Source organism: Epinephelus fuscoguttatus, linkage group LG10 (genome assembly GCF_011397635.1).
Source record: "Epinephelus fuscoguttatus linkage group LG10, E.fuscoguttatus.final_Chr_v1".
Lineage (NCBI taxonomy): Eukaryota > Metazoa > Chordata > Actinopteri > Perciformes > Serranidae > Epinephelus > Epinephelus fuscoguttatus.
This window is the reverse complement of record NC_064761.1, coordinates 5,666,265-5,680,056: the sequence shown is the minus strand read 5'-3', so window position 1 is coordinate 5,680,056 and position 13,792 is coordinate 5,666,265. Positions and strand designations below refer to the sequence as shown.

General features: G+C 38.7%; 1 protein-coding gene across 1 annotated transcript in view; it reads right to left on the bottom strand.

The window, feature by feature from the left end:
• si:ch211-51h4.2 (uncharacterized) overlaps window positions 1-13,792 on the bottom strand; it is a 142,946-nt gene that overhangs the window by 81,794 nt on the left and 47,360 nt on the right. Inside the window, exon 8 of the mRNA XM_049588059.1 lies at window positions 4,798-4,921. Within this exon, the coding sequence (XP_049444016.1) occupies window positions 4,798-4,921 (124 nt within the window). The remainder of the gene's footprint in view (window positions 1-4,797; window positions 4,922-13,792) is intronic.

Below are 13,792 nucleotides of genomic sequence, written 5' to 3'. Positions count from 1 at the left end.
CTTTGCGTTACCGTCATGTCGTCGACTTTTATATGGGGTTTATGTCTCAGACTGAGACATCAAACAACAGCAAGTACTCAACACATTTAGGTGCTTCAGAGTTCCTATCAATGGCTGCAATTTTAAAAAGTTATCATGTATTTGATCATAAAGAAGTACAGAGGATATTCTGCTTTCCTCCTACAAAGTAAAAGGCATTAGATCTTATTTACAGTACATTAAAAACACACATTTTCCTCCATTCTTAACTGACTTAAAGTCCCTGGAGATTACGATATCTTTAAATGCTAATTTTATACACAGTCATAGGCAGAGCTGAGCCTGTTAGTCAAAAACATATGCCTCGACTGCATGGGTGCTCAGGAGCTCAGCCACCCACAGGCAATTGTAAGCACCCAGGGGGCAATCATACTGTGAGGTGGCCACATTGTAATGCTGTCCAATTAAAATAATAGTTATAAATGCATCCATCCATGATTTATACCTGATTATCCTCTGCAGGGTTGTGGGGAGCTGAAGCATCTCCCGGCTGACAGTCATTTTCAGGGCTAACACACATTAAGACAGACAATCATTCACGCTCACATTCATACCTACAGGTGGTTTAAAGTCAGCAATGAACCTAACCTACATGTCTGTGGACCGTGGGAGTATTTGCACTGTTGGCTTTATATAGACATTCATATGTCCTGTCAAGCCTGTTGTTTCCCTTTCTCCATGAGCACCCAATACAAGATTCTGATCTACGTTTGTATACACAGAGCAATCAGTCGTCTCACTCTTTCGCTAGACATTCATATGTCTTGCTCTCAAAGTAATATGACTGGTTGCTTGACCAGAAAGTAATACCAGCCCATTAAGGTCCATTCCAATAGGCATAACTTTTCGTCATTGTTTTCTTATTGTTTAGATTTATGATTACTGGCAACTGCCTCCACCCAAATGTACAAATTCATTTGACTGGATGTCTACAAGCCAATTACAGTGTTTTACATCACCTAAATTGGACTACATTAGAGCCACACCCCCTTTTTCACCAAACATGGCCAACTGTAAGGCAAGGAGGAAGAAAAAGGCCCATTTTAATCTATTAATCATACTGTTCATGTTCATAATTGATGTTCAAACAGTTTTTAAGTAAACATGAGATGTTATATTACTTACACATGTCAAAAAATAATACGAAGATTAATTACTTTTACTCAGGATTTAATTAAAAAAACTGCCTCACGGTTGTATGCGTCCGCACACCAGTCAAGTTGCACTTACAGTTCTCTGTGAAAACATGGATGCTTCACACCCATCTCCTCCTGACAGCACAGATGATCATTACAATCAGCACAGTTTCAAGATGAGCCCCCAAGATTAGTGTCACCAACTCAGTATCTGACCAAATGTCTCCCCTTCTGTTTCTGAGATATGATACATCATAATGTAAGTGGTGTTCTAATGTTAAACTGGAATAACTGCTTTGCAATTGCATGCTTCTGTGAATGCATCAAGGATATAAAATACAATCACTTTATCATTATATCCTATCACACAGTTGCATGAAATTGTGTCACAATTTGTGTATGAATTTTTGAGTTGAGGCCAAAAACACGTTTTGTGAGGTCATAATGACTTTCAAATTCTAATTGGTTCATTCTTGAGTCAAAAAGGATGTTTGTGCTAAATTTGAGGTAACTCCCTCAAGAAATTCTTGAGATATTGTTTTCAAAAGAATAAGTTGGACGCAAGGTTACAATGAGCACTGACCACCACATTCTAATCACTTCACTGTCAAGTCTAAGGGGGCGTTTGGGTCAAATTTAAAGAAATTTCCTCAAGGCGTACTTGAGATATTGCATTCACAAGAGTGAGGCAGAACAGGTCACACTGGCCTTGACTTCGAACACCTTCAGATGTTCTTCAGATATCATGTTCATGAGAATGGGACCGATTTGCAGACAGACAGATGCACAACACAAAAACATAATGCCTCCAGCCACCGCTATCGCCTGCACAGAGGCATAAAAATCCATCCACTGGAATGGACAGGGTATGTGAGTGCCACTAAAAAATGAATGGGGAATTACGCGTTCAAATAAGAAAACACTTCTCTGATTTAGTTTTCTACTGACACAATCAGATTATAATGCATCTTTTTGATTATTTACACTTATGTACTTCAGAAAATCAGGATCACAGATACAATACAAAATATATATGCAATGTATTTCAAAGCATCACTTTATTCATTTATACGAGTTTACCAATTAATGAAAATGAATCACGTAATGTTCTGTTGAAAAAAGGTCTGTTAAGACTAATTTTGTGTAATTTCTACTATTAGGTGTTTTCTGGACTCAGATTCTCCATCTATTGGAATGGACAGAAAAAAGAACACATATTAAAGTATATTAGTCTAAAAAGAAATTGCTAATGATTTATGAGTGTATCTAGAGTAGAAATCCACCATTACAATATTTTTGTGTTTGGAACATGTTTACATGTTTTCAAGTCTGTCTCATAGTGGACAATATCCACATGCCTTATGTACATTTTATATGTTTTTGCTCACTTAAGTCATTCCTCTTGTCCGTATGGGCAGTGGATTGGTTCATATCTAAGAGATGGAGGTCAAAATCCAATTCTATCAATGTACATGTATGTGAGCATTTTATTGAAATGAAAATGGAACATATCCTTTGACTTGTTAATCTAATGTAATATCATGTAAGTATGATACAGAAAGGGGCGTTGGCTAACACTTTAATTGACAACCTAACAGAGCAGTCGTGGCAGCTAGCTGCCTTTGAGGCAGTGTAACCTTGTGGAATACGATGCTGTTAAATGTACTCTGACTCAAGCCTAAAGACTTCCTTCAGGAGCTCCTGCTGAGCAGCTGACACTCCCTGATGTTGGCAAGCACTGACCTGGAAAAGCTCAAAACCACCACACACACAGTGGGAGCTCAATGAGCACTACGGCATCTGTATAAGGTGACCAGCACACAATGCCACTTCCATCCATTTTACCAGCATGACCTCACACGAAAACATGTCAAAGTGACATGACATCCATCAAAAATGGCCGAAGGATATACACTTTTAGGGAGTGAATAAAGACAAAGCTTAAAAGCTTAGAAAGTGTGAAGCACGAAGGTTAGTGGAGACTGTTGAAACATTTCCATTTCTTTTTTTCTTTTTTTAAAGACAGAATAAAACCAAGCATGATGAATGATATACTACTACTATCTTATTTCTTAATAATTATGTTTTCTAATTACCGTTTAAATTCAATAAGGAAAGTCATATTTCATAATGTGTGAACTGCTAATCCTTTAAGATTAAGATACAAAGACATGACATAACTTACACTAAGGTACATACATTTTCCCTAAATTTGAGGTTGTGCATCGTTTCTCAACCTTAATCAATGACATGATGTCTAATGTACATGGCTGTCAGCACTGTCAAGGGTAAATATTATAGTTTTAAACCAAACGATAACAAAGAAGTAAAGACTGGGTTAATTTGGGCCTGTAGCTACATCTCCATTATCAAAGAACCATTTTCTAAATGAGGAGTGCACAGCAGAAAACAAGATCTTCAAGCTGCTGCTCCTTTCCCAATAAAAAAAGTGGCAGTGTATAGAAATGTGAAATGAAACAGTGTTTGAACACTCAGCGACACTTAAACAGACTGCGTTGGCCAATGTGGGCTCCTGTTAGTGGGTATGTTTTGGCTACGTACATATCACCTGTCTTTTAGTTTAGTATTTGGGACAGTCCATTTTGTATGTGAGGAAAAAATTCTGTCTAGGGATGCACCGATATGGATTTCTTTCAACCAATACCGATAACGGATAATTAACTGCTTCTCATGGCTGATAATTGATAAGATAACGTAGGCGTATAACCTGTAGTTTATGTACACCTGAGGGTAAGACAGGCTAAGATGTGGTGAGAAAATATGGATGATTTAATATTCCATGGCCCTGACCTAACCAAATCAAACTGGTATCACTATTGCTAACACAAGAAAAGCAAACAACAGTTCTGGCTCCTCCATACCGGCCAACATTAGGCTGTGAAAAAGAGGGTATTGGTAAGTAGCCTATCCTCAGTGCTTCTGCCCCCTTATAATCCTACACTACAGATGAACATAATAAATACAAGGATGTGAAGTAAAATGACTTTAAATCAGTATTAAATTTATAGTTAACGGTAAGAGAGAGGGACAAAATGAAGTCCAGTGGTTAGAGCATGCACCCCATGTACAAGGCTGTTGCCGCAGCGGCCTGGGTTCGACTCCAGCCCGTGGCCCTTTGCTGCATGTCACTCCCTCTCTCTCTCTCTCCCCCTTTCACGCTTGTCTGTCTTATCCATTAAAGGCTAAAATGCCCCAAAAAATATCTAAAAAAAAAAAAAAAAATAATGAGGTCCAGTGTGTAATTCTGTGGTGTATCAGCAAAGTGTATAAACTACACTGCAGAGTGGAGTCTCTACTAATGGAGGCAAACAGAGACAGCTGACTTGGCAGGTCCGCATTATATCTGCTGTATAAAATGTTTCTATCATCACGCTGCATTTTTTTTTTTTTTTTAAAAAACACACCCAGGATGTCAAAATACATGTTCAGAGCCTTTCTGTGTTCCATAAAAACATGAGAAAACAGGGTCCATTAGTTTCCCTTTAACAGACATACAATCACCAGTGTTTCCCCTTCCATTATATTATTAATAAGGATGACAAATACTTACCAAGGAAAGTATAAACACAGAAAATAATTAAAAAAATAAAAGAATGGTTACCGTGACAATGAGCAGGATTCCTTTCAGCAGGGTAAGCAGTGAAGTGATTGGCTGGATGACTGTGTGGGCCAGTAAGATAGCAAGAGTTAGAATCCAGGTGAAGGCTGGGATCATATAGATGTGTCTGTGGAAAAAACACACAAGCAGTTGCACATTTCAATGAAAATGAAAAATAATGTAAAATAAAGGACACACTTCTGTCTGGACCCAGTAGAGCCCTTCCCACATGTAGTAAATGATGGTGACTGCAGACACAGAGAACCTTTATTTTTTTTCCCTCTAACATCCCTGTCACCTGCACGATCCTCATCAACAAACAGTAAACATTACCTGACTGCTAAATATGAACACAAGCAGTAAGTGTTCGTGACCAAGATGTGGGAAAAATAAAGGCTGCTACTCTGTAACCTTGGTGAGGAAATACCTCCTCCAAACTGTGGTCCAAATTACAGCCACCCTCCAAAACAAAAATCTGCCTGCTGCTCTCATTAACAAAGGCAGCATCTGGTGTGTTCACAGTTAGGCTTGAAAACACATCAATATGCCTGTTGGACAGTTTGAACATGTATTATTAACAAAACTGTCAACAATACAAACACTCACCTTTCTCTTAACCTCATATGGAGAGCCAGTATTGAGGATGTAATGCATGTAGTGCACATCATGAGCCACCAGAGGTCAATCTCTACTCATGGAACAGGCAGCTTAGCTGAGAAACATGGCCAGTCAGTGGTGGGGATAACATTACAGGACTATAATGTTGGCCAGTGACACCAGAGAGTGACTGCATGGAAAAAGGGCATATTTTCTGATCGTACTCTGTGAATTAAGGGTTTATTTTAAGCAAAGCAGAGTTGCTGATTGTCAGAACAGTGGACTGACTAACTATCAAGACTAAGATGGTTTTGGTGAGGTGTATTTTCCTTCTGTCAAATTTGAATGACGTGTGTTTTACAATAAGTTAACAAGGCTAATTAAGCTAATGCTAGTTTTAGTTTGATGAAAGAGAGAAACTTCACAAGGTGTACGGTTGTATTTCTCTGTTTAATGAAGAAAATAAGTGTAAGAATACTACCGTTCTTGACATTTTGTGAGTTTATATTATTTATTAGACTGAAAAAATTAAGACAGCGTTTGGAATGTAACAAACTTGCTTGCTGGTGTGGGTGTGTGCAGGCAAGGTAAGGTAGAAAAATCTGCATTTCCTGTTTTAGCAAAGGCCTGACACGGCCGACTCTCCCTCACTTTGCCTAGTACTCATTGACTTCATTGGTTGGATTGGTTATGTTTAGACAAGAGGACTGAGATTGGTTAGGACTCAAAATGTAAGTAAATGGTAAGAGTAAGGCAAAGTAGGGCATCTCATGCCTTTGCTATCCTAGGAAATGCAAAGTTGCAATAGGTAGTGTCACACAGAAATAAAGTCATATACCAAATACACTGACAAATTTCATAAAGGTATGAAAAAACAGATACTGCCAAAGGCTAATAATTTATTTGCACATAAAAACAACAGTTCACCAGAGATTCAGTCACAGAGTCAGTGCATTTATTCAAGTCCCATAATTAAGAACAATTTTGAAGTACATGCACTTCACTTGATTTTTTTTCATTAGATACTTCATACTTCTACTCCACTGCGTTCAAAAGGCAAGTTTTACATCTTGATGTTGCTGCTTGTACTGAATCTGTGTACTTATTCCCACAGTGAACAAACCGCAGGTTTGGAGGCCACATGCTGGATTAGCACTTGTTTTAAATGAGTTTGAATTACATTACGTGTTTCTATTCAGTACTGACTCTTGGCTGTTTCCTCTCCTAACCTGTTGTAGTAGAATTTCAAGTGGCCTGAATTCATGAATCAAGGCTCAGAGTGCAAAGAGGGCATATTGTGCAGGGTCCATATAAAGTAGTGAAAAAATATCTTATTATACTGCACATTATCTGTCTGCAGGCAGCCAATGTGTGGATGTGCATGTGCTTTTGCTTGTATATAGTATGATATGAAATGCATGATATGTGTAGGTGTATATTGCACATCTGGCTATGGCCATTTTCACACTTTCATAATATATGGTTCTGTAATCTTTGCCCAATAAATTTGGTATAAAGGACAAAGCATCCAGGTAGACATAAAAATCCCCAAAACAGGACACTGCAAACCTGCTCCTTCTCTTATTTATGCTCTGCAGCGTGCACGTTGTGGTGGTACTGAGTGCGGTGCATAACAAACCCTATGCTTGCTGTTTTCAGCAGGATAGCGCCAGTAAACTCTGCCCATGTTGATATTCAGTCCTGCAGATACAATAAAAATAGCTGAATATTTCTGACTGTTTTCCTTCTACAATTATAAAGACAATTCCGCTTGAAGAATCTGGGCAAACACATGAAGCCACATATTGTGTGCCTTCTCTTTGTAAGCCATCTTCCAATGAATATAATGAATATGTTTGAATATTTTCTTTTGGAATCCATGATAAAGCCTTTACTGGTGTGTAAAGATATATTGGCAAATTTTAGTTTGATTGAAAAGTAATGTATTTATTCTTATTGGCTTACAAATTATAGTATGTTACACTGTTATAGTTTTTATGCCTCGGCACCACAGATAGCCATGGTTGGAGGCATTATTATATTTTTGGGTCGTCTGTCCGTCTATCTCTCCATCCGTCTGTCCATCGTCCCATTCTCCTGAATGTGATATCTCAAGAAATGAAATTTCTTCAAATTTGGCAAATGTCAACTTGGACCTAATAATGAACTGATCCCATTTTGGTGGCCACAGGTCAAAGGTCCAGGTTACTGTGACCCCATCTGTCTCATCTAGTGAATGCAATATCTCTAGAACATCCTGAGAGAATTTTGTTCAAATTTGGCACAAATGTCCACTTGGACTCAACGATGAACTGATTAGATGTTGGTGGTCAAAGATCAAGGTCACTGTGACCTTGCATCTATCTCATTTCATAAAGACGATATCTTCAGAGGACCTTGAGGGAATTTCCTCAAATTTGGCACAAAGGTCCACTTGGACTCAAGGATGAACTAATTAGAATTTGATGGTTGAAGGTCAAAGGTCAAAGTCACTGTTACCTTACAAACATGTTTTTGGCCTTAACTCAGGAATTCTTACACTAATTATATCTGTGAAGCATACATGTTTTTACTGACATGAAAAAACTGTAAGTGCTACTTGATGCCTTTGCAAAGACAAACAACTGCAAAGAGGTAATTCGAGCTTAACATTTGAATGCCACTTAAATTATAATTATTGTAATAATTTACAAAATGTTCTGTTACACACAAAATGTGTGTTATCGCCTCAACAGTTTAATACATAATTGATTATTATTATTCATTATTATGTCAAACTGATTATCAGGAGTAATAACTGCTACAAATGGGTATTACCTCCGCCAAGGAGGTTATGTTTTCGCCGGCGTTGGTCTGTTTGTCTGTTTGTTTGTCTGTTTGTCTGCAAAATAACTCAAAAAGTTCTGAACGGATTTTGATGAAATTTTCAGGAAAGGTTGATAATGGGACAAGGAACAAATGACAACATTTTGGTGGTGATCGGTTGAAGCAAAGTGGATAAAATAATAAAATGGCGGGAAATCCAAGCTGCTTGGCGGAGGTCTCCGCTCTCCGAGTGCTTTTCTAGTTTGTATATAAGTTGAAACAATCAAAATAAGCAATAAAATAAACAAAAATATGGTCAACTGTGATAATTATTATCAGGAGTAAGATTATAAGATTTAACTTCACCAGCTGCAGAGACAAGGGTAAGCTTGTATTCATTTTAATTAAACACATGAGATTAAACTTCTTAATAGTTTTAGATAGTACTCTAATTCTCTAATATTCTAAGCTTGATAGAAAATGAGCACTTTTTAAACCCCAAACTCTGCTGAAGGAATATTAAGAGACAATAATCTGGTCCCTAGGTTGAAATTGAATCTCAGTAATGCTTTAAACCTTGTAGAGCTCCGAGGGGTTTGTTTCCAAGACACCCACTATCCTCCAGCAGTGGGACTGAGAGGAGACTTTTTGTGCAGAGACCTGTAGTAACCTATTGATTGCTGCCCTTAGGGAGGGGGAATAAGGTGGTTTATCCGAAGGAGGATGCCCAAGGTTTTTTCACTCCAGTAACCCTGCCTTCCCACTCCCACAACGCATCACAGCATCTCCCCTGGCACTGAGCAGGCTGATAATGAAGCACCCAGGCGACCCGCAGAGTTTGAATAATATTATTTGCGTTAAGTATTTACTGGGGCATGACAAAATAAATTAGTCCTCTTAACTGATAAAGGTAATTACAGGCTTGGGAGAGGAGGTGTGGGAGAGACAACGATCACTTGACGGCTCAATGGCTAACGGTGCTGCATTGATTCTAGATTCAGGAACTTGAGAGTGCTGTAGGAGTTAGGCAACAACACCAGTATGATATCACACTACTCAGTTTGAACAAATTTAGTTTACAAACAGTAACATTTAGCTTCTTTTCGTTATACACAGCATTATCCTTCATATTGTTCTAATGACTTGGGGGGATGGAGATCATCTTCATGATAAAAGACACCAGAGTTGGGGCAGACAATTCATGGCAACTTGAATTCATCCTAAAACAAGAGTCAGCTGTTAAACACGAGTCATATAAAGTGTTCTGGTGTGGACAATCTATTTCCCACATATGATAAAGGTTTTGAAATTATATAGGCTAAAGGATATAGTGTGTAGAATTACATTTGTCATGCAGTCCCACTGTGTGATAGAAGATACTTAAACTTGTACTCTACTGTCATTTCAAGAAATAAATAAAAACGTCACCAGTGTTGAAGAAGTTAGGTGAAAATGTTATCAATTATGAATTACACTTTATGGATTGAAAAAGTATTTCCTTACCAATAACTCAACGACAATTGAAATTAGCTGCCTTTAAAGCTACAGTCTGTAACTTTTATAAAAATCAGTTTTGTCATACAGTATTTACTGAAACTGTCACTATATTCTGGAAAAAGTAAATGAGACAGATTATCTGTGACACTAGAATTACATCTCCGCAGTTGTATGCCTCCGCACACTAGCCAGGTTGCAAAGTTACAGTTTACATCCATGTCTGTAAAAAAAAAAAAAAAAGTGGATCCTTCACACACATCTTCTCCCAGCAGCACAGGAGATCTATACAATCAGGTTTCAGGGTGGACACCCAAGATCAGTATCACCAATTCAGCATCTGAATAAATGTCTCTCCTTCTGTTCCTGAGATATGACGCTTAGTTGTGGCCAGAAACATGTTTTTGCAGAACATTATGATGACACAGTGAAGTTCATTTTTCACCTTTTGGATATAAAATGTCATCACTTCATTTTTATATTCCTATTAGACTGTGTGGATTTTGTCAAAATTAGCATATAAATTATTGAGTTATGAACAAAAACATGTTTTCTGAGGTCCCGGTGACCTTTGACCCCCAAATTCTAATCACTTCATTCTTGGATCCTTGTGGATGTTTGTGCGAAAGTTAAGAAAACTGCCTTAAGGCCGTCTTGATATACCGCAAGAATTACAAGAATGAGATAGTTAAGGTCACAGTGACCTTGACCTTTGAGCACCAAAATCTAATCAGTTCATCATTGAGTCCAAGTGAATGTTTGTGCAAAGAAATTCCCTCGAGGTGTCCTAAAAGAGGACCTATTATACTCATTTTCGGGCCTTTGTATTTGATTTCTGGACTCCTATAGAGCAGCTACACACGATTACCTGCACACAAAGCTTTGTAAATCCTCAGGACGCTGTGCCTCTCTCCGCACTGCTTCCTTGTATTTCCTGCATCCCGCGAAAACAGTCTGTGTAATTTACTCCACCCCCCAGCCCTCGCCTCCCGCCGAGCCCACTCCGCTGTGATTGGTCACACTCCCGAGGACTTCCAAAGGGCTGCTGAGCGCTGCCGGCATGCCTGGGCATGCCCATATAAGTAAGTCCGGCACGCATTAACGTCACACGGACTACACTTTTTTAAATAAAGACTGTAAAACACAGTGTGCAGAGCCATCCAAAACAGCTTGCAGGGCTCACTTCCAAATGCACGAACCTCATTATTTGACGCGTTGGCATTGTTTAACACAAGTATGCAGCGTTGTAACAACATTTATAGGTCAGAAAAGAGGAAAAGCATAATAGTTCTCCTTACATCATAATGTCTAACTCGCTCTATTATTTAGTGTGATATATACTGAAGTAGCTTAGCAGTTGTATCAACGTCTGCATGTAATTCACATCTGACTGTCAAATCAAATAAAGCTTCCTGTTTCTCTGCCTGTCTCTCGCCTCTTCCTCTGTTTCTCTCTGTCCCTCGCTCACTCGCCTCTTCCTCTCTGTCTTCTCTCCCTGTATTGCTTTCTTTCTTTTTCCATATTTCTATCCTTCTATATTTCTATCTTTCTATTTTTCTTTTGTCTTTCCGCTTGTCACTTGCCTCTCACATCTCTCATCTAACTGTATACAGTCACAATGTTAATCGCCTGGAATGCAGAGATGTGATTGGCTGGATGGCATCACGTGGGATGGCTTAACTCCCATGCAATTGGTCTGTGCTTTTCCTGATCAGCTAAATCGGTGCTGTAAAGACTGGAAAAGTTAAAAGTTAAAATAGAAGCATCCCGTCAAAATTTTTAATTCCTTAATAATTTACTGGTTATAGGTCTGGGTCCATATAGGACGACATCTGAGTCCGGACTCGGACTGCGGTCCACCTGTCAGTGACTAAGGTCCTAGAGGGACGCTGCCCCCTGACTGAGTCAGGCTCGAGCGAGCTACTATGCTTCCACCGTGCGTAAACAGACAGCTGCAATACACCAATATGGCACCCCTCTCAGCTGTTTCACTCCTTATTGTCAAGAAGAAGAAACAGCGTTTAGCTATCCTTGAGAGGGACCCATAAAGGCCAGCTCTCCAACATAAACGAAGGTAAGTGGACAAAATGCTTAACTCCTCTCTCTTTTCTTTCTGCTCTCACTTCAACTCCGACAGGTGGAAATCAATGAATCAGTGGGTGCAAACGCAAGGTGGGGCATTTATAGCCTGGTGCATGCCGGCCACGTAAAATGGTGTGTCTTAAAGATAATTCATTTTCCACGTGGATTTCTCCAGATGGGGATACTTCCCATTGTTACGATATAACTACTGAGATAATCTCCATACGATAGAGAACTTCTGAAAAATAATCTGAAAAAACACAATAATTTAATTTATTTTCAGAGAAACATGAGGGCATTTACAAACACTCATACTCATGGCATCAATTAGGCCAGTTTACTCACTTGAAAGTAGTGGCCACAGAGTAAAGTGAAGTGAGTGACAGATAAGAAGGCTTCCAGCTAATTATTTTGTATTCATTAGTAGAGATTCAAATTTCAGTCTAGGGTCATCCAACAGAACTTAAAAATAATACATAAATCCTTATCATCAGAAAATGGAATATTTTTGCCCGCGGAAACATCTCTACTGTGTGTGTTTGTTTGCTCTAATTAAAATGAATGCTGTAAGTTCATGCAATGCTTTCAGAGCCTCCCACTCTAGTGGGCAGCTATCATCTCTCAGGATTGCATCAGGTTTTTCACTAAAAAGATTTTATTGTGAGATCGTGAAGCCTTAAGCAACACTTCCCTGAACTGACAATTCACTTTCAACTTTTTCATTTCTTGAGAAATGAAAGTGGAATTGATGGAGGGTCAGACTGGTGTGGGAGAAGGTTCTTGTTAATAATCACTCTTTCCTCCATACGACAGTCTGAAAAGCTGCAAGATGTTAGAGTTTCTCTGCACATTATTTATTTTTTTCAATTATGTTTTTCACTGCTGAGTGAAGTGTTTTGCTAATTCTTTGTTTGAATGACTCAATGAGTCACACACTCTTAAGAGCTGCTAACCCTAAAAAGAATTCCACTGATTTAGATGTAGGAGGAAAACATAACTCAGAATGAACATGACTCATGTGTTACAAAGGAGATAATCTAAGCTCCTTTCACCACACTGCATGTGGAATATGCAGTGGGTATTACACTGTGGGTGTTACAATTACACTCACCCTGGACTCAGGACCTATGTTATTGGCATATTGGAAAACAGAAATAATACTAATGACAAAATAGCTTGAAACACACCACTCACACACAAAAAGCGAGCAAACTTGAGGTGAGTAAAACATGAATAAAAGGATAAAAACATTGATTGGCCTGATGATTAAAGCCTTCATAATTCTTGACTTGAAAAGCTGAAATGACCTCAAGGTTGTCAGTGGCATTTCTGTAACCAGACACATCTGCCAGACCACATAACATAAGCAGATTCCCAGGAAGGACTTTTTGAGGTTTGAATGGCAAATATTCCTGATGGAAGACTGTAACTCGTGTTAATATTATAGTTCATTGCCATTTTAGATCCATATACACAGGATTATGCAAACAACAATCTCCTGCTACTATTACAAGGAAATTCTGGCATAATTATGGTAAAATACTATGTTTGCACTGCACGGTAAGATAAGGTAATATAAGGTAATGACATGTTGACAGGACAGAAGCCATACATTTCTGCTCAAAATCAATGAATGCTCTATCTTTTATGGCTTTTATTTTAGAGCTACTTGAAACAGAATTATGCAGACAATGATCTCCAGCAGCCGTCCATGGGTGGTCTGTTTTAAAAGGTTAAGATTTGAAAGGATTCAGACAAAAAGAGCAAATTTGATATTGGATTCAGACTTGCATTTGGACGGCGCCTTTCTAGTCTTCCGACCCCACAAAGCTCTTTGCACTACATGCCACATTCACCCATGCACATACACATTCATAGATGGCACAGGCTCTCATGCAAGGTGCCAGTCTGCTCATCAGGATCTAACCTAATTTGTGATCTAATCATTCACACACACATTTGCACACCAATGGCACAGCCATCAGGAGCAAGTATATTGCCCAAGGACAATTCGACATAC